Genomic DNA, 26,634 nt, shown 5'->3' on the forward strand with positions numbered 1-26,634 from the left:
AACGGCGTCCCCGCGTTGCCATGACTACGCGACGGCCGAACCGCGCGAGTCGGATATACTTAGCCCCGCCTCTGTCATGGCGACTACTTTGACGAGACCCAATCACCCCTCGGCGCTAAGCCCCAACCCGCCAATGGCGAGAGGGAGGCAGGGTACCAGCCTTCAGCGCGTGCGCAGAACTCACCTTCGAAGGCAGAAGGAAGTTTGTGAAGTGCTAGAGACGGCCGCCCAAAGATATACAGTCGTGAGGCAGGGGCAGTCTTTAGTAACACTTCCGGTTCAAAAATTGGGCTTCCCGCTTTGGTTTCCAGGGGAAAAGCTTCACCATAGAAACGCCAAGAGATAGAGCGGCGTCATTTAGAGAGACAGGAGGACTAAACAAGCTGGGTTGCCGTTAAGTCACTGCAATTTAAAGAATCTCCCCTACTACTTCGTCCTGCTTCTCTTGCATTTTTTTAAATCATTTTTAAATTGGTTTCTGTTGCATTTTTTTACATTTTATTTACATTTAAAATACATTTTGCATGTTTTACATTGTTTTTTTTAATTACATTTGCACGCAATCACACCTTCATTGCCCTGCATATGGACGTGTTCAGGCATTCTTTTGGAATCCCGAAGTGCAGGTCTAACTGCCCTCGATTATGACTGCTTCTCGGTGTGCTTTTGACTTTTTCTAGCAAGCCCTTTAAGGAGATGTGTGCCTTATTAGCATTCATTAAAAACTCTTCCCATCTCTTGCCAAAAATGATTGGAGACAGAAGATTGGCTTTTGCTCTTGCAGTGTGCCAGCAGTATATTCACAGACAGATGGAGGAAAATATTTAAATTTCACTGAGTTAATATTAATATTAATTAATATTAATAATTTCCCATGGAATTAATATTCAGCTCCTGGAGTCTGCCTTGGAGCGGTTGACTCTGAACAGAACAACCGAAAACCTGGATTGTGGATCTCTGTGGCTTGACGCGATTATCATTGGCTATCCCGTTCTGAAAAATCCACTTCCAAGATTTCTTCTCGGAGCTGGAGATCGTCGTCTATAGAAAGGAGAGGATTTCCTTCCTAGGTTGAACCAATGACAGGCCGTCTCAGGCCATGAAAAAGCATTGCAAGGTTTTTTATATCTACTCCAAAACAAAAGACTGCCTGAATAAAGGAAGAAAACCAGGTAACAGAAATAAGACTGAGTTGAACACTTGCTTGCTTTGAAAAGAAAAGTGTTGGTGAGTGAATCATGTTAAAGGAGAAACTGACAGCACCATGCTTTGGCTGGATCATGGATTCTCTTTTGTTCCTGTAGCATTGCCTCTTAAGGGTTATTAGCTATTCCACTCTGTCAGATCATCTCAGGAACAGTGGAGAAAAATCTACTATGGCTTATTTTCCTTTTGCCACCCAAGGCTGCAGTCCTAAGCATGCCTGAGAACTGAGCCTCATTGTAATGAGTGAGATTTTCTTCTAGGTAAACATGCATCGTTGTGTGTAATCTTACTTTCAGGTTAATATGTGGAGCATGGCTATTGAGGAGGTTAGATGAAAAACTGGTTAGGTTTTGATTATGTGAATGATTTCAAATATCACAGTTGGGAAAGAAGGCATTTTTATTGCATTAAGCTATTTTTGTTGACACCCTTGTTTGCTAAAACTTTAATTGATAGGCGAGGATTTTATTGACAGAAGCACTTTTTGCCTGGTGGAGCTGAAGTAGGTTTATTTTTGAGGCTGCTTTGGTTAGTGCAATAGGGACTGGAAAAAAAGAATTAATCTTCTATTCATATGGTAATGTTTTTAATTGTAAAAATAAATCCTATGCATCCCAATCCTATTTTATTTATTTATGTCATTTATTGTCCACTTTTCTCACTGAGACTCAAAGTGGGCTACAGAGTATGAGATTAGTACAGTCAGTATCGAGGACATTTCCATAAACAATGTCATAGGGTAAATAAATAGACATAAAATACATATGTATTTGTAAAATACAAAGACATAGTATTAACAAGAATCCAATACAGAGTTGAAGAAATGCTGAAACAGAGCAAAAGCAGTTCTGGGACTGACATTAGACAACATAGAACTACCCAGTAGGGTCATACTTAAAGCAACAGGTAGTACATCAGAACACATACTTCAAGCAATAGATAGTATGTACAGCAACGCAGTGGTGAAGTCTGTGGTCCCTAACTCGTTAGTGAAGCATCTCTTTGAGACCCCCTCCCTACAACACAGCTCTCCTATTTGAGTAAAAAGCCCTTTTGAATAATTCAGTTTTGCACCATTTGTGTAAAGCCGGGAGAGTGGGGGCTCTCCTGACCTCCTCAGGCAGGTCATTCCACGGGGTAGGGGCCACCACAGAGAAAGCCCGTGTACGAGCTGCTGTTGATTCTGCCCATGTGCAGGGTGGCACCTGCAGGAGATCTTGGTAAGATGAGTGAAGCTGCCATGGAGGGACATAGGGAGAGAGGCGGTCCCGTAGGTATCCCAGGCCAAGGCCACGAAGAGCCTTGTATGTGATAGCCAGTACCTTGAACTGAGCACGGTAACTGATCCTGCAGCCGATGGAGTGACTGCAGGATGGGAGTGATGCTCCTGCTCCTGCTCGCTCCTGATAACAGCTGAGCCACAGTCTTTTATACCAACTGGAGTCTCTTCGTTAACTTCAATGGGAGACCGATGTATAGTGCATTACAATATTCAAGTCCTGATGTCACCATAGCTTGGATTCAGGTCAAAATTCTTTATATTTCCAGAGGCTGATAAACACATCTGTCCTCTCTGTCATTTGAGAGCAGGATCAGCATACCAACTCTCTTTTGTAAAAACACTTAGACAACTATGGGAAGCTGTTCCTGAGATCATTTTGTTTCCAACTGTTGTCAGACTGTGGCTAGATAATGTCCTTCCTACAGATTCTCCTTTACAAGCAAACAAGAGTCCATTGTTTGAATAAGGAAACTTTACTGCAGAAATAGTTCATTATAGTCCACTGGCCTGAATAGAAGATTCAGGATGGTACAAGAGCATTGTTACCAATGAAGAGAAAAGCATGAGGTACAAAGTAACAGTTCCCAGCTGAACCAGCCTCCCCCCACAGTTCTCAAAACAACAGCTTTCAGACTTGGGATGCTGGACTCTCTCAAGGCCAATCTGGGGTGGAACGTTGATAGACATAACATTCTCTTTCGGTGAGAAGTCTGCTTGGGAACATGTGCACCTGTGGAGAAAGCACTTAAACACTAGAAGCATTAGAAAATGGAGTCAGTACAGTTCATATACACACTGGACCTGACATTCTGCCCCCTTTAAAATAAATCCCCCCCCAGGTTTATATGGATAGCGAGCATGAAAAGCTTTGGTTAATCTAGGGGCATGAACATGCACAGAATTCACCCATTCATCGAACCCAGAGTCAAAGTCCTTCCATCTGATGAGGTAAAACAGCTGATTGCGTTTGATTTTAGAGTCCAAAATCTGTTGTACCTCGTAGTGTATTTGGTCATCTATCAAAGTAGGGATGGGTGGAGCTTTGACGTGCCATTTATCGTCTGTTGGGGCTTTCTTCAGCAGGCTGACATGGAAGGTGTCGTGGACATGGCGAAGATTTTTGGGTAAATTTACCGCAACAGTCACTTTGTTAATTACTTTGCGTACCAGAAAAGGTCCGAGGAACTTCAACGCCAGTTTGCGGCTGAGTTGTGCTAGTTTTAAATTTTTGGTGGATATATAGACATGATCTCCTGGTTGCAAATCCCATTCGGCCGCACGATGGCAATCTGCGTATTTCTTGTAATCCTGTTTGGCTTTCTCTAGGTGTTTTTTTAATGAGAGTCCATTGCTGGGCTGCCCCCTTCCACCATGAAGACACATCTGGCGAAGTCGGTGCGAGGGAAGGGGGAGCGTCTAATGGAAAAGGATTGAAATGGGCTCCATACACAACTTTAAAAGGGGCTTCTCCTGTGGATGCATGTACGCTGTTGTTGTATGAAAACTCTGCCAGAGGGAGGAGGTCTACCCAGTTGTCTTGTTGGAAATTGATGTAACAACGAAGGAATTGCTCTAGAATTTGATTAGTTTTTTCCGACTGCCCGTCGGTTTGTGGGTGGTGGCTTGAACTGATTCCCTGTTCAATATTCAACATCTGCAAAAGCTCCCGCCAGAAGTTGGCAACGAACTGTCCGCCGCGATCCGAAATCACCTTGGACGGAAAAGAATGTAATTTTACAATGTGTTTTAGGAATAGGTCTGCCAGTTTTCGAGCGGTGGGTATAGTGGTACATGGGATGAAATGAGCTTGCTTGGAAAATAGATCCACTACCACTAAAATGCAGTTGTGTCCCTTGGACACTGGTAAATCAGTGATAAAATCCATGGATATCGTCTCCCAGGGTCTACTGGGCGTTTCCAGGGGTTGCAACAGACCCGGTGGCTTCCCTTTACGGGTTTTGGCGCTGAGGCAAATGGGGCAGGAGGCTACGTATTGGGAAATGTCTTTGCGCATGCCCGGCCACCAGAACTGCCGTTGTATTAAATGTAGTGTTTTTAGGTAACCATAGTGTCCTGCGGTGGGGGCATCATGACATCGCTGTAAAACCTCCTTCCGCATACTGTCGGGTACATAAAAGCGATTTCCCGATAACCACTCCCCCTGCGGGGATTGATTCAGTTTGGATTTGGGTGCTTTATCCCCCTCCTTCTCCACCTCAGCCTTAAGTTTCGATTTCCACTCTTGGGAGCTGTGCGGAAGGGGCTGAAGTGTGCGGCTGTGTGTAGTTACCATGCCCCCCAATTGCGTAGGTGAGAAGACTGTATCTATAGTCTCCTCCCGTTTGCTTTTGTGTTGGGGCATGCGCGATAGGGCGTCTGCAAGAAAATTGGTTTTGCCCGGCAGGTAGTTCAAAGTGAAATTGAATTTGGAGAAAAATTCGGCCCACCGTAATTGTTTGGCATTTAATCGGCGGGGACTTCGGAGGGCTTCCAAATTTTTATGGTCTGTCCAAACTTCGAATGGGTGGCGTGCCCCCTCCAACCAATGCCGCCAATTCGTGAGGGCTGCCTTTACTGCAAAGGCTTCCTTCTCCCACACATTCCAATTTCTTTCAGCCTCAGAAAACTTTCTCGATAGGAATGCACAAGGTCGAAGCTTCCCGTCCTCCCCCTTCTGCAACAATACTCCTCCAATTGCAGTATCGCTGGCGTCGACCTGCACTATGAAGGGGTAGTTTTCATCAGGGTGGCGGAGAATGGGTTCTGTTATGAACTGCATCTTCAAGCGTTCAAAAGCTGTTTGGCAATCGGGTGTCCACAGTAATTTGGAGCTGGGCTTTTTCGCCTGATCCCCTTTGTCTTTGGTTTTTAACAGTTCCGTCAGGGGAAGCGCTATCTGCGCGAAATTTGCAATGAATTCCCGGTAAAAATTGGCAAATCCCAAGAAAGATTGCAGTTCTTTACGGGTAGTGGGAGTTTGCCATTCTTGGATCGCCTGTATTTTGGCTGGATCCATTTTTAAGCCATCTTGGGATATACAGTAACCAAGGTAAGTGAGTTCAGTTTTATGGAATTCGCATTTAGACAATTTAATAGGCAGTTTATTATTCATTAGGGTTGCCAGGACTTTTTTGACCAAATGTATATGGTCTTCCTCCGATTCTGAATAAATTATCTAGATACACCACCACTCCTTTATACAGAAATTCATGTAGCACTTCATTTATCATGGACATAAATACAGACGGTGCTCCCGTTAATCCAAAAGGCATAACTAAGTATTCATACTGTCCAAGGGATGTATTAAAAGCGGTTTTCCACTCGTCCCCGGCTTTGATACGAACATGGAAGTAAGCATCTTTCAAATCTAATTTTGTAAAGATCTTACCTTGGGCCACGACGTTGAGAAGATCCCGGACGAGTGGGATGGGGTAGGCGTTGTTGGTTGAAACAGCATTCAGTCCTCTAAAGTCTGTGCATAGTCGGAGTCCTCCGTCTTTTTTCTTTACGAAAAGAACTAGTGCCGCATGGGGACTATTGGCTGGACGAATGAATCCTCTCTGGAGATTGGTGTCAATGAACTTTCTGAGTTCTTCTCTTTCTTGGAGACTCATAGGGTAGAGTCGGCCCTTTGGCAGCGAGGCTCCGGGTAAAATCTCTACCGCACAATCGGTCCGTCGGTGCGGGGGTAGGGTGTCGGCTTCCTCTTCGGAGAAGGCCGGTAAGTAGGCCCAATAATGTTCAGGTATCTGGTTTATTTCCTCCTGTGTAAGGAGGGCTTTTTCGGTGTGGGTCGGATTGGCACCCCAATTTTGATTCCACCGATGGTCTTCGCAATTGGCGTGACTGAAGGTGACGCTTCCTTCAGCCCAATTTATGTAGGGGTTGTGATCGCATAGCCACTTACTGCCCAGAATTAACGGGTATTTGGCAGTGGTACTAATAACAAAGGATCTTTTTTCCCAGTGTTGGCCCATGCCCGTCACCACCGGGATTGTTTCAGTGGTGACAGGGTTCATATTGGTGCCATCCATTTGCTCGAAGATGACTGGGTTTTTCAATTCCCGCACTGGTAATACCAGCCCATTAACCAGGGCGGGGGCAATGATGTCTCTAGAGCAGCCTGAGTCAATTAGGGCTTGTACACGGATATGCATCTTTCTCTCCGGGTTTAACAAAGTCACTGGTATAAACAATATGGACCCTTGTGGCCGGTCCCTTGTTGGGGCGGACCGAGGGTGGATCTGCCGTTTGGGTCCCTTTACGACAGATCCATTTCGTTTCCCGACTGGGGGCTCTCTGGATTCTCCTCTCCGTTCAAGGCAGCAGGGTCGTATTCCATGAGTTCTTCCACCTCTAACCCTCTGTCGGGGACATTTCGTTGAGAAGTGCCACGACCCCTGCCCAATCTGGGAGCGGGTGTTGGGCGTTGAGATGGGGGAAACGGAGCAGGGGTTGGACGCCGTAATTGGAGCGGAGGTCTCTGCACAGGCCGGTATGGACATTGCGCTGCAAAGTGACCAGCTTGCCCGCATTGCAAGCACAAGCCTTGTTGCCATCTAGCATCTCTCGCTCCTCGAGTAGCATATCCACTGCCCCGTCCTCCCTTTTGCAAAGTTAGAGGTCGTCTTTGTCCCGATTGTTGTTGTTGTTCAACCAATCGGACTTCTAATATACGATTCTCAACTTCACAAGTTAGTTGAATCCATCCCAACAGCGTAGGAGGATTGTCTTGCATGAGTGCTCGGTCCAAAAGTTTCGGGTTTAACCCTTGCTTGAACAATATTATTTTAGTGGATTCCTCACATCTGGGGCATTTGGCAGCTAGTTGTCGGAATTTTGTAACATAGTCTCTGGCCGACATGCTGCCTTGCTTAATAGCTTGCAGTTCCGTTCGGGCTCTAGTTTCTTCTAACGGGTCCTCGTATTGTGCCCTTATAGCATCCACCAACCCTTGTAAGGTATTAAGTTCGGGGGCCCCAATATTATACAGTCCTACATACCAGTCTGCCGCTTTGCCTTGAAGCCGGGATCCAAGATGTTCGATCTGGCTGGCCTTGCTCCCGAATAGATGTCCCCATCGATTGAAGAACTGTACCACTTGTACCAGAAAAAATCCCAACTTGGAGGGATCTCCGTCAAAAGTGGCTTCCAGTTTCACCCAGCCCATTGGGAGATCTTGTCGTGGGACTGGGGTGGTGGTGGGGAAGTAGTCCATCGGGATGGATAGCTGCGTTTGCGGTGTGATAGGAGGTTGCTGGGGGGGTGGGGGTAGTTGGGGCCAGGGTTGTGGCTGCGGTAATGGTTGCCCGGGCCCCCCCGGCTGCGGCTGTAGATGCGGGATCGGTTGAATTGGTGGCGGTCTCACCGGCTGAACTGGCGGTGGCCGTACCGGTTGGGTTGGGGGTGGCCGAACAGGTTGGGCCGGCGGTGGTCGCTGGGGTACGGGTCGGAGCGGTCGAAGTGGGGGAGGCCTTACCGGTTGATCGGGAGGTGGTAACATCGGTTGAGCTGGAGGTGGCCTTATAGGCTGCGGTGGTGGTATTTGTTGAGGTCGGAGCGGAAGGGGCCGCTGCGGTGAGGGCCTGATAGGTGCCGGACCGCGCGGGCTTGCCCCTCCCGGCGTTGCCAATCTCGGACCTGGAAGTAGTCCTTGGGGTATGGTCTGCAGAGGTTGATCCCCCCCTGGAGGTTGTTGCAAGGGGGTTGTTGTTGGCGTTTGGTGTGGTGTCCCCCCCCTTGGAGGAGCTGGAAGTTCTTCTTGCTGAACCGGTTGGAGGATTACCGGAGAAGTCGGGGGGGGTATTACCGGAGTAGTTGATCCCGTCGGGCGGACTGGTTCATCTCCGCCCGCTCCCGGGACCTCTGTCGGAGTATCTCCAGGACCGGAATCTTTAGATACTTCTGTCGGAGTATCTCCAGGACAGGAATCTTCCTCTTCCTCCGTGTCAGATGTAGACCCCTCAGGATCGTCTGGGCACAGGTTATCGGAGCAGGAATCCCCTTCACCTCCTGTCCCTTGTTCGCCCGTGGGTGCCGGCTGAAATGGGGCAGACTCCCGCGGGTTGGAGATAACGCTTTGGAGGGTAGCTATTTGTAGAGCCATTTCTTCGGGTGACGGCCTCTCTCCGTTCCCCGCTACCATTACTGAGAGTAAATGTATGGCATGAGCTAGGCTTTCTTCCATATCGGCTAACCTAGCTTCTAGTAACTGAACTCTACTTGGACCCTGTTGGTCCGTTGGTCTTTCACTCAGTGTCGTTGAGTCTCCTGTGGTGGTGACCACCGGGGTACTCGGCCTCCATGGTGGAGGGTCTTCCTGATTATCTTGCGACCTCGCTGCTAGAATTCCTTTGGCCAATCCCGTAACTGCGGAAATGCCGGAATCCACAGCCAGGGTACGACTTTGCATTTGTACCCAACTTTGTTTGGAAATCTCTGGTTGTCCCGTCCACGGGGTGACTTCCGAATAGTCCCAGCTTAGGACGCTGCGGCGGGACGTTTCCCATTCCATCTGTTCGGTCGTCCTGTTCCAAAATAGCCATGGTTGGCTGCTGTCCTGCTCAGGGACTGTTTCTAGGCTTCGGCGCCCATCCACGGTTAACGGATGGAGCATCCCGCTGGCCCTGCGTTCTCTCGTTTCCCGGGGTCTGGGCCCCCACTCCAAGGGTGTAGGCACCGAGAACAGTGGGATGGTGATGGCCTTCGGCTTTTCACCCTCACTGTCGAGATCGATGAGAGGAGGGGTGGTGGTCGAAGCTCCAATCCCCGCCAGTGCAGGGCCTTGAGGTTGTAACTGTTGATCGCCGGGAGAAGCATACGGATCAAACAAAGGATCCCTGTCCGGGACTGCTTTGGATTCCGATGAGCCTGGCTTAGACATGATTGGTAACAAAATGTCAGACTGTGGCTAGATAATGTCCTTCCTACAGATTCTCCTTTACAAGCAAACAAGAGTCCATTGTTTGAATAAGGAAACTTTACTGCAGAAATAGTTCATTATAGTCCACTGGCCTGAATAGAAGATTCAGGATGGTACAAGAGCATTGTTACCAATGAAGAGAAAAGCATGAGGTACAAAGTAACAGTTCCCAGCTGAACCAGCCTCCCCCCACAGTTCTCAAAACAACAGCTTTCAGACTTGGGATGCTGGACTCTCTCAAGGCCAATCTGGGGTGGAACGTTGATAGACATAACATTCTCTTTCGGTGAGAAGTCTGCTTGGGAACATGTGCACCTGTGGAGAAAGCACTTAAACACTAGAAGCATTAGAAAATGGAGTCAGTACAGTTCATATACACACTGGACCTGACAACTGTAAGTGGACAATGTCAGGTGTAACTCCATTATTATAAACCAATATTTCAGAAGAGGCGGCATTGGGCTGTAATAGCAAATGCTTTCAGGTTGAAAGGAGATGCATGCAATTTGCCACCATGCATCTTATTAATTCAGGATATATAAGCCTTTTACAAAATGTTTTCAAAGGCAGTGAGAAGGGGGACAGCCAGAGGCACCTGAGACTGACTACTTACAGATAGGACCAATTTAATCAGTTTTTAAAGAGAGCCAGTTTGGTGTAGTGGTTAAGAATGGCAGGACTCTAATCTGGAGAACTGGGTTTGATTCTCTACTCCTTTGCTTGAAGCCAGCTGGGTGACCTGGGGTCAGTCACAGCTCTCTCAGAGCTCTCTCAGCCCCACCCACCTCACAGGGTGTTTGATTACTGTGAGGATAATAATAACACACTTTGTAAACCCCTCTGAGTGGGTGTTAAATTGTCCTAAAGGATGGTATATAAATCGAATGTTGTTGTTGTTATAAATGTACTTTGTTGATTTCTTCCTTATTTTTCTAGCCCCTTCCTGATAGCATAAAAGAATGATGGAAGTAAACTGATGATGTGTACTAAAATATGTATGTTAGGAAGAACTAGGAGAGTTTTCTTTAATGGATTAATTGTATTAATAACTGCATTACGGATGAGATGAATTTTAGTCAGGGAAATTTATTCAGGAAACCTATAAATTCAGGATGCTGCCAAGGTATGATAGTTTCTAACTTAGGCATGTTTGGTCTAATTTATCCTGGGGACAAATCTACTATTATTTGACATTTTATTTTCCTTTGAAACCTAAAAACAGATACATGAAGTCTAATATGATCACAATGATTATTCTGTTAATCAGAATAATTCTGTTAAACAGAAGCCACTTTTAAAGAAAAGCTTTGGAGTGTTATCTAATCCTACTTTTTCACAGCATGATTTAAAATTTTTTTACCCCACTCTTCTCTCCAGCGGAGAGCCAACGTGGCTTATAAAATACAAACATTCAATTTAAATAAACAGAAACAAGAGACGTTACAACATGTCACGTCCTACATCTGCTGGCGACAGGCAGCATAATACCTGCAACAGAAGGAAAACATAAGCTCAGCAGGGATCTCATTTATCTGGCAACAAGATGTTCCACAGATGTTCCCTGCTGGGAATGCCTGGGCTACACCCAGGCTAAATATGCTCAATCAAGGAGGAACGCAGGCTCAGCCCAGATCTGAGCCACCTCCTCTTATGAGATTCAAAATGGACCAGTGGAAGCACTCCTTCACACAGCTAGTCGTTGACTTGTGTGACTCACTTCCACGAGATGTGGTGATGGCCATTGGCTTAGATTGATTTAAAAAGGGAGGTGGACAGATTTGCGGAGGATAAATCTATTGCTGGCTGTTAGGTTCAGAGGCAGAATGTCCCTGTCAGATGCTGGAGAAGCAGTGAGCAGGTAAGGGCTATTTCGTGTTTATGGGCTTCCCTGCAGCTTTTCTTGGAAGTAGATGCTGAATCAGAAGGGCTCTTGGCCTGGTCTAGTACGGCTCCTCTTATGCTCTTATAGATGACATTATGCCAACCACAACTGGTGCTCTGATTTCCATTTCTGCAGTGGACCTTATCAGTTAGCTTATCAACTCCTGGTAAGACTTTAATAAGCCTTTCCATGACAGCTGGTATTGCAGATTCTAATGATGAATTATAAATTTTTGTTGCAGTCGATGTATCTGCAGTATGTGAAGTATCAAAGATGTGGATTCTAAGTAGGGAGTGCAATCTCCTTTTTCTCCTATCTCTGTAGACAGGGTGACTGTATGCGGCAATGTTATTCAACGAACTGTAGCCTGTGAATTTAGGATGTTGCAACAAGTCACAGTTAGCGCAAACTGTGGTGGACAAACCAGCTGCAAACCATAGTTGAGAATTCCTGTTTGCTAGACCATGTTCATGTGACAACTGTAGTTTATTCAAACTGTAGTTTATTGCAATGTCTGCATGCAGCCTTCAGTTTTAGCATTTTCCTCTAAAAGGGATCAGAGAAGAAGATATTAGAGTCAGCCTTTCCTTCAAGTGCTGACTGGTACTTCTTGCTTAACTGAAACATTTCTCGTATGTTTTCTTTGGTGGGCTGGATCCAAAGTATTTTTCCGCTGGAGAAAAAGGAAGGAGACTACTCTAAAAGGCTATGCTTTTGGATCTCAAGGCCTGGAGGGACAGAAGCTACATGAAACAAAGTTTTTATATAGAGGGGAATTGGGGAAGATCAAGTGGAAAAAGCTGGCTGGATACAACCCCGAATCTCAAAGTCACTTACAGTAATAGGCACATTTATTTAAGTGTCATTGTTAATTTAATCTGTGAAAAGGCCAGTGATCAATCATTTAAAATTCTTAAACTAATTGACAGCCTTAGCAATAGTACGAGTTGATACCATTATTGTTTAGGTATGTACTATGGGAAGCTGCAGTATTGATTCGGCACCCCCCAGGCCTCCCCACACATAATGTATTGATTTTGTCCCCACCAATTCCTCTTGTGTTTTCCTTCCCAGTTGTCTGTTTGACATGGCTGCCGTGGATAGCTTCTCCCTCCTGCTCCGGGAAATTGGACGGTCCTGCAATTGTTACATAGAGACGTTGGCGTTAATTGGAGCCCTTTATACAGCCAAGACCTGCTTCACCTTCGTGAATGACACTTACACCCTGATCAGGTTGCATTTCATTCCTAGGTTGGTTAGGAGGGCTGATCTAGTCAAGCTGTATGGAAAATGGGCTGTCGTCACAGGTAAGAGACAAAACAAAAGGATTTATTCACATTTCCTCTTCCTGAAATACAACCATAACCTTGAGCTTTTTAAAGATTTTCATTTACAGATTTTTATTGGATGGGTCAATATATATTCAATTTCAAATACAAATACATTCCATTTCCCCTGTGTATATTTCCCCACCCCTCCCCTCCCCCCTTTTCAATAATGACTTCCAACAGCACTCCAACCCCCCGTTATTAATAATACCTTATTTCTATACTAAAGTTGTTCTTTTCTTATTATTAGTAAAGCTCTTAATTATATCTTATCTTACTTAATTTCTTTAAAACCCCTCGAAAGACCATAATTGTCCCTTAACATCCCATTTCTTTCCCATGTATTTTTTCAACTTTTTCCAGTCTTCCAAAAATGCTTCTGGATCTTGCTCCTTCAGATTTCTTGTTAGTTTGTCCATTTCAGCCATGTACAACAATTTCCTTGTCCATTCTTCAATTTCAGGTATTTCTTCTCTCTTCCAGTACTGAGCATATATTATTCTAGCTGCTGATACCATATAATATAACAATATCTTATCATTTCTATTAACATCTTCCAAATGCAATGATAATAACAACATTTCTGTCTCGAGGAAACAGCTGCGAGCTGAACAGCCTCTCCGACACCAGAGGCTGACATCCGACAGCTCCTAAATCTTCCATGTCGTCCTCAAGTGTTAAATCAACTGGCCGGTCGAGTCCTTTTCCCTGACTCATCTTGCCTAATCAAAATAACAAACTTGCCGATTGCTGTGCAACAGACTAAAGCCTTAGTACAGAGTACTACCAATGTGTCAGAATTCGTACCCAGATTGTATCACGCAGCTGCCACCATATCCAGGGATAGGGGCCCAAGGGGGCTACCTCCCACCTGCCGTTTCAAGTGCTGCTTACAGCCACTCAACCCCCTAGTAGGCCTCCTGGAAGAATAGCCCTTACCCCTCCTGTTGAGACTCACCGGTCTCTGGGTTCTTTTCCAACTTGGGGGACTCTGCACACACTTGGTCAGACACTCACAGACACAAGGCTTACATAAAAGGTGTTTATTACTTCAGAAGAATGTATGCAAGTAGCAGGAAGCACTCTACTAAGGCACAAGCAAAGGGCATTTAAAACAATAAAAGCTTGTCTATTGTAACTATAGCTGACTAACCTAAACATAAAGCTGGCTAACTTAGCATTTCTCTGAGGAAAACTTGAGGCTTGTAGTCACTAACATACTCCTTAAACTATACCAGGCAGGTCTGGGCGTCAGGCCTGGCATAGAGCAAAATATCTCCCTCATGCTGATGGAAAAGTCACCTGGAGCCACCTGAGGGCTGAGAGGAGCCAACCTCCCCCTCTCAGATTCCTAGCCAATCAGAGGTGCCGTCAATCCGCGTTGCTAGGCGGGAACTGAGATAAGACTCCCTTGTTTCTCAAGGCCCCCTCTCGGCAACAGCTTGCAGGTGCAGTTAATTAGCTGAGCCAGACATTCTGCTCCCAGGATGTTAAGCTAGAACTGGGCCTGTGGAAACTAAGAGCAGAACCACAAGTGACAAAAGGCACAGATTGGACACTTGTCTGCTTCCCTCAAGTTTTGATGGGAAATGTAGGCATCCTGGTCTCGCAGCTTCGCTCTCTGACTGCTGTCCGATGGACTTTTCAACTGTCACTTGTCCAACATTCCGCCAAGCTGCCTACATTTCCCATCAAAACTTGAGGGAAGCAGACAAGTGTCCAATCTGTGCCTTTTGTCACTTGTGGTTCTGCTCTCAGAAGCCTGAACCAATACAGGCAATGAACTTAAAGGGGCTCTGCTAGACAACATCTTCCAAATGCAATGATAATAACAACATTTCTGGATTTTTTGCAACATTATAACAAAGTATCAAAGACATCTCAGTACATATTTTGGTCCAAAAGTCTCTAGCCTTACAACAAGTCCACCACATATGAAATAGAGAACCTTCATGCTCCTTACATTTCCAACACTTATTAGATAGCTGTTTGTTGGCTATGGCTAATTTTTTCGGTGTTAAGTACCATCTATATAACATTTTATAGCCATTCTCTCTAATACTGGTACATGTTGATATTTTTAAAGTATTTTTCCATAATTGTTCCCATGCTTCCATCGTTATTTCATTATTACAATTTATAGCCCACTTTACCATTTGCACCTTGACTGTTTCATCTTCTGTAAACCACTTCAATAACAATTTGTACATTGAGCTTTTTAAAGATTGAATTACCTTACAATCAGTAATCTGTGTTTAGATTTTGCCTTCTATACAGATAACAGAATAACAATTGGTTGTAGCCTGTGACTCACCCCAGTCATTGGGTGAACTGGTTTGATGTCATAGAATATTTCCAAACATTCTAACGGCTGAGATAGTTGTCCCTTGAAGTGTTGGAAAACAGTGGAGGTCTTGCAAAGGAAGCAATTCGTTATTTTAGCTTGGAGAAAGCTTCATGTAAAACTTAAAACCATAAATCACATGTGCTTGGCAACTATAGAGACTAGAAATGTTGAGTGCAAAGACGACAGGCAGTATTATTGGGGTTAAGGAGGGAGAGGAACTGTAGGTGGTCAGGTGAGGGCCAAGCTCCATGTTTTGCAGGCGATCGAGATCTTCTGACTCAAATTATTTTTGTTTAAAACCTGCTTCAGATAGTTCTGGATTTGATCAGGGTGGCAGTGCTGGGATGGGAATGTTGCCATTTTCCCCTTCTAAATCAGTCCCTCTTCCCAAACGTTGCTATTAGCCAAGGGGTGTGTGTGTGCAGGTAGCGCTGCCAACTCCAGGTTGAGACATTCCTGAAGATTTCAGGGTGGAGTATGGAGAGGGCAGAGAGTGGGGGGAGGGCCCAGCAGGATATAATGCCGTAGACTCCACCCTCCAAAGCAGCCATTTTCTCCAAGAGTACTGATGCTTGTAATTCCAGAAGATCTCTAGGCTCTGCCTGGAGTTTCACAGAAACAGAGAGTATCACAGCAAAAACAAACCAGAAAAAACAAAAAAAGTGATAAACTGGAAAATATTTATATAAAGTCAACCAGTTACTATATTTAAACAGTACTTGTATGATAACAACTTATATCCAGTAGTACATGTATATAGGCGTTAATTACAATTACAGGCAGGGCTTCTTTTCAGCGGGAACATGGTGGAATGGAGTTCTGGCACCTCTTAAAAAATGGTCACATGGCCGGTGGCCCCGCCCCCTGATCTCCAGACAGAGGGGAGTTTAGATTGCCCTCCGCGCCGGCGCGTTGGGCAATCTAAACTCCCCTCTGTCAGGAGATCAGGGGGCGGGGCCACCGGCCATGTGACCATTTTTGCCAAGGGCGATTTAAACTTTAAAAAATTTCCCCCTTGTTCCAACTGATCCAAAGTGATGTCATTGTGCGGTCCTGAGTTCCACCACTGAGTTCCACCCGGAAAAACTCCACCCTGAGTTTCCCAGAAAAAAAGCCCCGATTACAAGCAAAGCAACTTCCAAGAACAACAGCACCACTTTAACAAAAGCGTTAAAGTGTCAAGTGCAAGGTAAACATATACAATGTTCCTATATATATACAAAGTGCCAGTGCCTATTCTGAAGAACAATTAATGTTATTTTCAAAGTAGCCAAAGTTACAGTACTACATACATTCAAAAAGACCCATTAATGACGGTGCAAAAAAACCCCCTGCCTGGATGAAGAAAATGATTTGAAACGGGTCAATTTACTGGCTTCCCGTTGCAGTTATTATCAAGAATTATTGTTACCATCAAATATTATCTTCATTTGAATGTCTACATTGAATTTTCCTTTGCAAAACATTTTTTGTACCATCATTAATGGGTCTTTTTGAATGTATGTAGTACTGTAACTCAGACAAGTATTGTTTAAATATAGTCAGGGCTTTTTTTCAGCCAGAACACAGTGGAACGGAGTTCCAGCATCTCTTGAAAACGGTCACATGGCCGGTGGCCCCACCCCCTGATCTCCAGACAGAGGGGAGTTTAGATTGCCTTCCGAGCCGAGGGGCACGGAGGGTGATCTAAACTCCCCTCTGTCTGGAGATCAGGGGGCGGGGCCACCAGCCATGTGACCGTTTTCACTGAGAGTGATTTAAACTTTAAAAAAAAGCAGCACCCTTGTTCCAGCTGAACCAAAGTGAAGTCATTGTACGGTCCCGGAACATGCGTGCACTTTGTGTGTGCGCATGTGGTACCAGGGGCACCACCTCCTGCCAGGAGTTGCCCCCTCTGCTGGCAACCCACTGAGTTCCACCACCTCTTTTCCCAGGAAAAAAGCCCTGAATATAGTAACTGGTTAACTTTATATAAATATTTTCCAGTTAGTTTATCACATTTTTTTTGTTTATTCTGGTCTGCCCGGAGTTTGGCAACCCCAACTAAACTTGTAGATTTGCCCTGAAAAGATAGGTCAAAGCTGGAACTAGAGAACTGAAGGGAAAGAAGGGTGAAGGAAATAAGAGGCTGAGGGTGGGGGGACTCCAAAGGTCATCTGTATGCTGTTGGCGGGAGGTTGCTACTGGGTGGTTGCTACGAGCAGGAAAGTTGCAATGGAGATGTCGGCTGATTCTGCACACGTTGGATAATGCACTTTCAATGCACTTTATCAGTCTTTTGAGGTATATATTTTGTTCCGCACACAAAAAAATCCATTCCAAATGATCTATACAGAGGATTGGAAGTGCATTATCCAACGTGTGTGGAATCACTAGTCATGACGGGCTAACGTTTTATGCATTGATTTGATCTAACTGGACTTTTGTCGTGGGACATATGTTTTTCTAGATTTTATTTTAAAAAGATGGGTTTGAATAGTGCAAAGACATCCTGCTGTTTCAAATGGTGACTGTAACATGACTTGGGCCTCGCCTACAATATGTATTTTTCAAGCAGCGGTTAGTGGTAACTTAACCAAGCTGTGTTCTATTCCTATATGTTTCCCTTTTCTCTGTTACTGGCTGCTTTGCATTTCTGCCTCCAGACTCTTGGACCAGTTCCTTAGCTGTTCCCTTCCCTAGTTACTGCTTTTGTACTTCCCTTTAGAACTTCCATCCAGCTCCTTTGGGGTTGTTCTCAGCCTCGTGACCAACTCGTGACATTGAGACAGAAGCAGGCCTGATAAAGAGATAAATGGGTCGCCTTCACAATGTGTGCCTTATTACAGTTTTACAGTATATTACATATTTTGGCAAGCTTTCCATTCCCAAATTAGTAACACCGAAGCTCATTGGTTGACCTTGGGACAGTCAGCTTAAAGTACCTCACAGGGTGGTTGTTAGGCACAAATGGAGGAGAGGAGAATGTTGTAAGCTGCTTTGGGTCCCTAATTGGGGAGGAAGTTGAGGTAAAAATGAAGTAAAAGTTTTAAAAATTCAGATAATCACACTAACCGTAGTTTAAATTAACCACATTTTTGCGCAATGTCTGTTCCTGACACCATCCTCCTAATCGATTTACTTGAAAGTAAACTCTGTTGAAAGTAACAGGGGTGACTTCTAACTACATAAATTTAGGATTGGAGCTCCAGGTTTCATCACTGTCCTGATCTGTTGCAGGCTGTACCTCAGGCATTGGAAAGTCCTATGCTAAAGAACTGGCAAGCCGCAAGGTGAACATTATCTTAATAAGCCGGAACAAAGAGAAGTTGGAGGTTCTTGCCAAAGAGATAGCCGATACCTACAAGGTTGAGACCGCGATCGTTGTGGCAGATTTCAGCAAAGGCAGCGAAATCTACCCAGCCATCAAGAGTGCCTTGGCGGGCAAAGAAATCGGCATCTTGGTGAACAATGTTGGCTTGTTCTACACCCATCCAGACTATTTTACCAATCTGACCGAGGATAAAATTTGGGAGCTCATCAACGTCAATATCGGGGCAGCTAATATGATGGTCCATATGGTGTTGCCGGAGATGGTGCAGAGAAAGAAGGGGGCGATTGTGAACGTATCCTCGATGTCTTGCTGCCAGCCGACCCCTCTGATGACGGCATATTCAGCCTCCAAGGTGAATTTCAAACTATAAGTGTAGAGGATTTTTTCACAACTATTTTCCTAAATGGAAAGTGGGGGTTTTACCTCCGTAGAAGTATGTTTTCTGTTTCTGTGCTATCAAGAAACCACCCTTAGAATAGTAAAATCTCATTATTGCTCCTATTGTCTTGAGCGCTGAGGCTTTTATAAGCTCTACATGGCATCCCATTTCAGGGTCTCACTAAAAGTTAGACCTAGATACTTATAGGTCCTACACTGTTCAGTTGGGGTGTCTTGTATACTCCAATGATTTTTTTTTGGTCTCTTACTACATACCATTGTTTTAGTTTTTGTGTAATTGTTAGTTGTTCCTCTTTACAGTACTCACCCAAATGGTCTAACAGTCTCTTTAATCCAATCCTAGTTAAAGAAATTAGGACCAGTGTATAACAGTACTGACACTTTCTGGTGGCCTAAGGTTGGCGAAAGAAATTCTGGTCCGGATAGTTTTGTAACAATATCATTTATACTGTTTCTGTGGATAAATACTGTGTTGAGCTAGTATAATGGAAAGGCTTTTCAGAGTGGAGTGATTTATTTATTTACTACATTATACCACAACTTTTCCCCCAAACCAGCTTACACCCATCTCATCTCTCCTCTGTTTAATCATCACAACAAGGTAGGTTATTAGGCCAAGTATGTGTGACTATTCAAGGTCACTCAGCAAGCAATTTAATTTATTCGATTCCTTGCCCGCCCGCCCTGCGAGAGGGCTCAGGGCAGATTTTATGGCAGAAGTGGGGATTTGAACACTCTAACCACTACACAACACTGGCTCTGAAACATTTTTTTTTTTTTGGAATTTGAAACAAGAATTAAGTTCGATATATTGTCGAAGGCTTTCACGGCCGGAGAACGATGGTTGTTGTGGATTTTCCGGGCTGTACCGCCGTGGTCTTGGCATTGTAGTTCCTGATGTTTCGCCAGCAGCTGTGACTGGCATCTTCAGAGGTGTAGCACCAAAAGACATTCCACACCCTGGGAAACTCTTACAGGATGACTCAGCCCAAACCCACCTGCCTGAGTAGATATAAATTACCTGCCAACATCTTTTCCACACTGTGACACAGAGATCTCTGTCTTTTGGTGCTACACCTCTGAAGATGCCAGTCACAGCTGCTGGAGAAACGTCAGGAACTACAATGCCAAGGCCACGGCTATACAGCCCGGAAAATCCACAACAACGCACGCTGGCCCAGGGCAGCTCACAACAAACATTTAAATACAAAGTTAGAAAATTGAAAGAAGAATGGGGATTGGGGTTCGGTGTGGCTTGAGCTAGGTTTCTTCAGGAGTCTGAGTTGAAACAGCATATGGCTACTTGTGTATTTTTCTTTTTAATTCCTGTTGAGTACACATGAAGCTGCCTAATACTGAATCAGTCCCTTGGCCCATCAAGGTTAGTATTGTCTACTCAGACTGGCAGCCGCTCTCCAGGCTCCCAGGCAGAGGTCTTTCCCATCACCCGATCTTTTGGCAGGGATTGAATCTGGGACCTTCTGCATGCCAAGCAGATGCTTTACCACAGAGCCACAGCCCCTCCCCACTCAGAGGGTCTGAATCTCTTCCAACTTCCTTCCTTCCTTCCTATGGAGCTCAGCAGCCCATGGAAGAAAGGAGCAGGGGATGCAGAGATGTAGCACCAGCTTGTATGCACCCTCCTCCCACCCGAAGAATATATCCCTTGTCTGATGTCACTTTCTTCCCCAGCTTGAATATCTCACAAACCACGTTTCTCAGTTGAGAGGCAATGATTTTAGATGCGGGAACTGGTGCTTTGCATGTACCCTATGTAAGAAACAGGACTATAGCAAGTTGCGCTTGCTCAACAGGGTTGAAAAGAAATGGAGAGTCCATGGAGAGAGTTCATATCTAGCAGATACTTGCATAACACTGTCACCAAGATCAAATGACAGCGTTTGTTTCAGTGTGTATGAATGGCCGGTGTCAGAACCGTATACAACTTCTAAGAATAGTGTTGTATTTTTTTTTTAAGTTCAGAAGCTTTTAATGATGATAACACCTTTCTTTGGTTACCCATTTTAAGGACCTTGTCATGCCAAGAATCCTAGTATTTTAAGGGGGATTTGATTCAGGATAAGCTACCTTGAAGATCCACTTTGTACTAGGGGGAGCAATGGCTGGTCAGCACTGGGGGGCGGTCAGGAGGGGTCAGCCAAGGAGAAATCGGAGCATCGCCACTTTGTGAGCCAGCCTTCCACCCCTGATTTAAAAAAAAATCCCGCTCATTAAAAACAAGCTCCTCAAACGGAAGCGGTCAAGCCAAAAACCATTACTCTGGTTGAACTCTCCTGCACAGCCCCAAATCTTAGGTAGGGGAAATCTAGGCGAGATGATGCACTTGCTGGCCGTGCCCTGTGTAAAAACCAGAGAATGCTAACTGCCCGCTCTTATCCTTGGCAGGCTTACCTGGACCATTTCAGCAGAGCACTTCATTACGAATACGCTCCTCAAGGCATCTTTGTCCAGAGCTTAATCCCGTTCTTCATCTCCACAAACCTGACAAAATTCAGCGAGCAGCTCACCAAAAAAAATTTCTTAGTGCCTTCCGCCGAAGAGTATGCGCGTCATGCTGTTACCACCCTGGGGATCTCTCGAAGGACCACTGGCTACTGGCTACATACAATCCAGGTGATATTGTTAATTCATGACGTTCTGGATGACTCTGGTCAGGTCTGATTCGGATCCAGGTGTTCACTTAAGAAGCCCTGAGTGTCTAGTTAGCTTTTCTTGATCAAATCATTTAACTCCTGACAAGTGGCACACCACAAAGGATATTTTAGGTTCGTTGCTGGGTATTGTACACAAGTAATACAATTACAGAATCTCTGCTTCCATCCTGTGCAAGCACCAAGTCATTACTGACCCATGTGGGGGATGTCGCATCACGACATTTTCTTGGCAGACTTTTTACGGGGTGGTTTGCCATTCCCATCCCCAGTCACCTACACTGTACCCCCAGGAAACTGGGTACTCATTTTACCGGCCTCAGAAGGATGGAAGGCTGAGTCAACCTTGAGCTGGCTACCTGAACCCAGCTTCCGCCGGGAAGGCTGAGTCAACCTTGAGCCAGCTATCTGAACCGCCAGGATCGAACTCAGGTCGTGAGCAGAGCTTGGGCTGCAGTACTGCCGCTTACCACTCTGCGCCACGGGGCTCCATCCTATGCCTTTATTATTGCACCATAATTATTCAGCATCCTGAATATTAGCCCAATCAACAGAAAATCATACGATCCATTATAATAGCTGCATAGATCATTAAAGGAGAGCAATTACATGAGTCCAAAAAGATATGAAGGGCTAATTTATTATCTTATAACTTCAAACACTGGACAAGGTTATCCATATTTGAAGCTTCTTAAAATATATATAAAAATTATTCTTGCTACCTCTTAACAAAAACCAGTGATTACAAGGTGTTCGTATCTATGAATATCTTTTGGCCCCTCAACTAATACATTCATCCACGACTTCTGTGTCTAGCTGCTGTGAAGTTATACGTTCCTGCCATTCTCAGATGCTCTTTGTGCCTGGGCCTTAGTATGTTGTATATATTGATGTGAGTTTCTTCTAATCTACACAAAGCCACACAACTGTGTTACTCCCCTGTTTCATGCTCCTCTCCAAGGTTGTTCTATTCTAGGCCTCTAGACCAGAATGTCTAGTTATTGGGCTGGGCTAGCCCTGTTTCAGTGTGCAAAGGAATTTTCTATGACTTTCTTGCTCATATCCAGCAACTGTTCTCCTATAGTTCTAGCTATATCCATGACTTGAGTTACATTTTTTTCTCTTGATTTTTCCAAGTATGTTGTTTTGCTGCAGAACCTAGATTACCAGAATTTGAGTGCAGTGGCACCTTAGAGACCAGCAAGATTTTTGGAGTATGAGCTTTCCAGAGTCAGGGCTCATATCCTGAAAATTTTGTTGGTTTCTAAAGTGCCCCTAGACTCAACTTCTGCTGTTCTACTGCAACATGGCTACCCGCCGTAAAGAACCTAGACTGATTCTGAAACAGAAGCAAGTTAGGATCTTGACCACGGTACCAATTAGTGTAAGCTTCCTGTCTCATTTTCTTCCTCCAGTGAGCTCTGGGCAATGTACATGTTTTCCAGGCTCGCTGACTTTTAATTCCTTAGGGATGTGGGACGCTGATTGTATTCATGAATTAATCAGGGAATGGTTTTTTTCAAGGCATGACTCAAATTCAGCAGTGAGAACATTCTTGCCTAAGTCATGGCACTAACACAAGTCTCTTCCATGCTGCATAGTACCTTTGACAGTTTTCTCTAGTTATAGTGAACTAAGAAGTCAAAGAATGGAGAGACTCAAAGAATGGAGAATCCAACTCTTTCAAAGTTGGATTCAGATGAACATCGAGTGGTGGCGGAGCTACCAAGAGTTGACTGGATGAACATCAAGTGGTGGCGAAGCTAGCAAGAGTTGACTGGATGAACGTCAAGTGGTGGCGAAGCTAGCAAGAGTTGACTGGATGAACGTCAAGTGGTGGCGAAGCTAGCAAGAGTTGACTGGATGAATGTCAAATGGTGGCGAAGCTACCAAGAGTTGACTGGATGAACATCAAGTGGTGGCGAAGCTACCAAGAGTTGACTGGATGAACATCAAGTGGTGGCGAAGCTACCAAGAGTTGACTGGATGAACATCAACTGGTGGCGAAGCTACCAAGAGTTAACTGGATGAACGTCAAGTGGTGGTGAAGCTGCCAAGAGTTGACTGGATGAACGTCAAATGGTGGCGAAGCTACCAAGAGTTGACTAGGAAGAACAGTCAGTATGACTGTTATCTATGACTGCTGTGGTTCTTCGCTGAGAAGTGGTGAGAGGTTACCAAGGGGAATTTTAGGAACTCGCCTGGGGATTCCTATCCAGCTTCTGAAAAATTGTTCCACGGTAGCTGTTCCTCTGGGTCTTGATGATTGTCTGAATCCAGCTTGGGAAGAGTTGCAGTCTCTAGCCGATTCATTTGAGCGTCTTCATTCTTCGACTTCAAGTTCACTACAACTAATGAAGACGAGCCAAGCTACTACTACAAAGCATGGAAGAGACTTGGTCCTCTGGGTCTTGCATCCAAGAGTGCTTTTGTGCTAACTCCTTCAATCAGGCTTGTTGTACATAGTGTATAGGTTTGTGCCAAGACATGAACCTGCAAAGACCTCATTCCAACACAAGGGGGTCACAGCTTTTGTAATGTGTACAGCCGTAGATGGAGACGAGCTGCTTTTTCACAAGCTCTGTGCAGAACACATCCGGGTTCCACTGCAAGGAGCAAAACCTTTTAGAGCCACATTGCTCAGATACAGTGTGAAGACAGAGTCGAAATTTTATGGAGAGGGCTATACTTCTGGTGGGGTGCATATACCTCTTTTCTCTCACTGTCACCAGTAGTCAAGCAGGCTCTTGAAGCAATATTCAACGGCAAATGTGCATCACATTCAACCAATTCCTCTTTCGAACTATCAGTTCTCTAAAAGAATATCCCTAGCCTCTGCTGGCCACTTAGTATAGACATGCAGAAAGATATTAATGCAACTAGTACAGTTCAGACGATGGAAAGAAGGAAACGCCTGCCTTTTACTTAGCATAACATTCATGGGGGCGTACAATTTGACTTAAATCTATTCCTTTATTATATTTACTTCATTTATATCCTGCCTTTCTCTCCAATGGGGACCCAAAGCAGCTTACACCATTCTCTCTTCCATTTTATCCTCACAGCAATTCTGTGAGATAGTTTAGGCCGAGCGTGTACGACTGGCTCAAAGTCAGCCGGCAAGCTTCAGTGGCAGAGCAGGGATTTGAACCTGGTTCTCCCAGATGCTAGTCTGACACACTAACCACTACACCAAACTGGTATTAGAGAAAAGCATCATTAGGATTAAAGATTTTAGTCCCATTGGCCACAATGTGCCCCTCCTTCCCAGGTCTACAATGAGTCTTTTCAGCAGACATAATTAAGTACTTCCACATTTGATGTTGCAGGGGAGGGGAAGTGGAAGGAAGGAGCGGGTGATTCATTGCTTGAAGCAGGCTCTTAATTCTGTCTTGCCTTTCATCTCTTGCATTGTAGTTTCTCATGGCACAATACCTACCAGAATGGCTCTGGGCCTGGGGAGCATACCGACTGAACAACTCCTTGCGCCTAGAAGCCACTTCGCAAAGGCCACATTAAGAACGCCGTCTGAAGGGAGGCCGACGTCTCGGTGACTGCTCTGACCGTAGTTCCAAAACCCCAGTCTCTTGAGTGGGATTCTCTCTTGCCTGCTCCTGAAATCATATCTGTCACAAAGGCTTAAAGAGACAGTCAGTCCTGCTTCTATTCTTGAACAGGCATGGGTGGGGGGAAATCCTGGTTTTGTTGTATGATGTAAAAGCCCTTGTGTCCATTAAGTACTAAGTGGTTCTTGTCCCAGTTATGGGTCTGAAATGAAGGAATGCTTTGGAAGTTAAAGAAAATTGAAGAAGATGCTTCAGAGACGGTGTCATTTAAGAATTGCAGGCCAAGTTGAGCTGTACTGTGAAAGGACTGTTCAGGACCAACTTTTGAGTGTGGTGTACTATATTTTTTCCTCACGAACCTTTTTGTGTCTGTGCAGAAATTCTCATGTTTTAACTGGGAAAGTGGACGTGGTGTTACAAAAACATCTGAAACCATTAAAAGCGGGAAGGAATATGTTTTTGGTTTTATGGTGTAAATTACTTTTGAGTGAATTGCTTGAGCAGTCTGTTGGTATGACCTTGCTGTGTTTTGTAAGATCAGGATTACAGAGCTGTGAGGCTTCGGATGAAAATGATTCTGTATCAAGTTAAGATTATTACTTGTCTGTCTAGAAATATTTTGTTAGTCATCTTTGTGTCTATAGATCTGTGGTTTGTATGAAGCCTTGTTGCAGTGTTGAAATATTGAATGTCTCATTGAGTGTACAACAAAAGTGTTTGTGATTCTTATATAACATTCACTTTAACATTCGATTTATATACTGCCCTTCAGGAGAACAACACCCACTTAGAGCAGTTTACAAAGTATGTTATTATTATCCCCACAACTATGTCAAAGCAACACCCTACCACCTCATGTTACAAAAATAAGTACCCAATTTACAGTGAACACAAACTTTGTTTACAGGATTTGTATGTTTACATTGTTCATCATCAACCATAATAATAACATTAATAATAACATTTGATTTATATACCATCCTTCAAGACAATTTAACGCCCACTCAGAGCAGTTTACAAAGTGTGTTATGATTATCCCCACAACAATCACCCTGTGAGGTGGGTGGGGCTGAGCGCGCTCCGAGAAGCTGTGACTGACCCAGGGTCACCCAGCTAGCTTCAAACAGAGGAGTGGGGAATCAACCTGGCTCACCGGATTAGAGTCCTGCCGCTCCTAATCACTACACCAAACTGGCTATATTATACACCAAACTGACTATTATACAGAATAATAGACATACCCTTTGACATTTCACAGACAAAAATACAGACATGCTTGTGTGAGCTTAATTCTGTTAGCAGCAGTCGTTAATGAAGGGTCCTTACCTTATCCACTCGTCCCCAGTGTGGTGTCTGATATGTTTCCTACCACCCATCTGCTTCTCCACAAAGCATCTCTTCCCCTAAACAAACAGCCATCCCTGGCTTTTCTCCACCTACCAGTGCCTTTGTGTCCACAGGGAAAGCTTTGCAGAAACAGTTGCCTCCATCATAGGAAGATACTTGGCTTGCTACCCCCTCCCCCCTGAACATTTTCTGACTGTGCCATGGTAGCCATTTTGTGGTGGTGTCCACTCTCGTTTTTATACGGTTCAGCATGAATTGCAACCTTTGCTGTATGCCATATCAATTTACACTATATTTCTTGTTAAACATAATGCTTGAAAAACAAAATTGTTGTGTGTAGTCCAACTACGTGATGTGTTTTTAGCAGCCT

General features: G+C 44.7%; 1 protein-coding gene across 3 annotated transcripts; it reads left to right on the forward strand.

Moving 5' to 3' along the window:
• The first annotated feature begins 881 nt into the window (after positions 1 to 881).
• On the forward strand, positions 882 to 25,619 carry HSDL1 (hydroxysteroid dehydrogenase like 1). Of its 3 annotated transcripts, none has more exons than XM_055000540.1 (5): positions 882 to 1,227; positions 12,367 to 12,599; positions 18,187 to 18,632; positions 21,086 to 21,313; positions 24,769 to 25,619. In XM_055000540.1, the coding sequence occupies exons 2-5, from the start codon at positions 12,380 to 12,382 to the stop codon at positions 24,868 to 24,870; spliced, it is 996 nt and encodes a 331-aa protein (XP_054856515.1). In that variant the 5' UTR covers positions 882 to 1,227; positions 12,367 to 12,379; the 3' UTR covers positions 24,871 to 25,619. The 3 variants fall into 3 exon arrangements, with proteins under 3 accessions (XP_054856515.1, XP_054856514.1, XP_054856513.1); XM_055000539.1 differs by having other exon boundaries at positions 882 to 1,172; XM_055000538.1 differs by lacking the exon at positions 882 to 1,227 and adding an exon at positions 11,222 to 11,268.
• The last annotated feature ends 1,015 nt before the right edge of the window (positions 25,620 to 26,634 follow it).

Source organism: Eublepharis macularius, chromosome 16, assembly GCF_028583425.1.
Source record: "Eublepharis macularius isolate TG4126 chromosome 16, MPM_Emac_v1.0, whole genome shotgun sequence".
In the NCBI taxonomy this organism is placed as follows: Eukaryota; Metazoa; Chordata; class Lepidosauria; order Squamata; family Eublepharidae; genus Eublepharis; species Eublepharis macularius.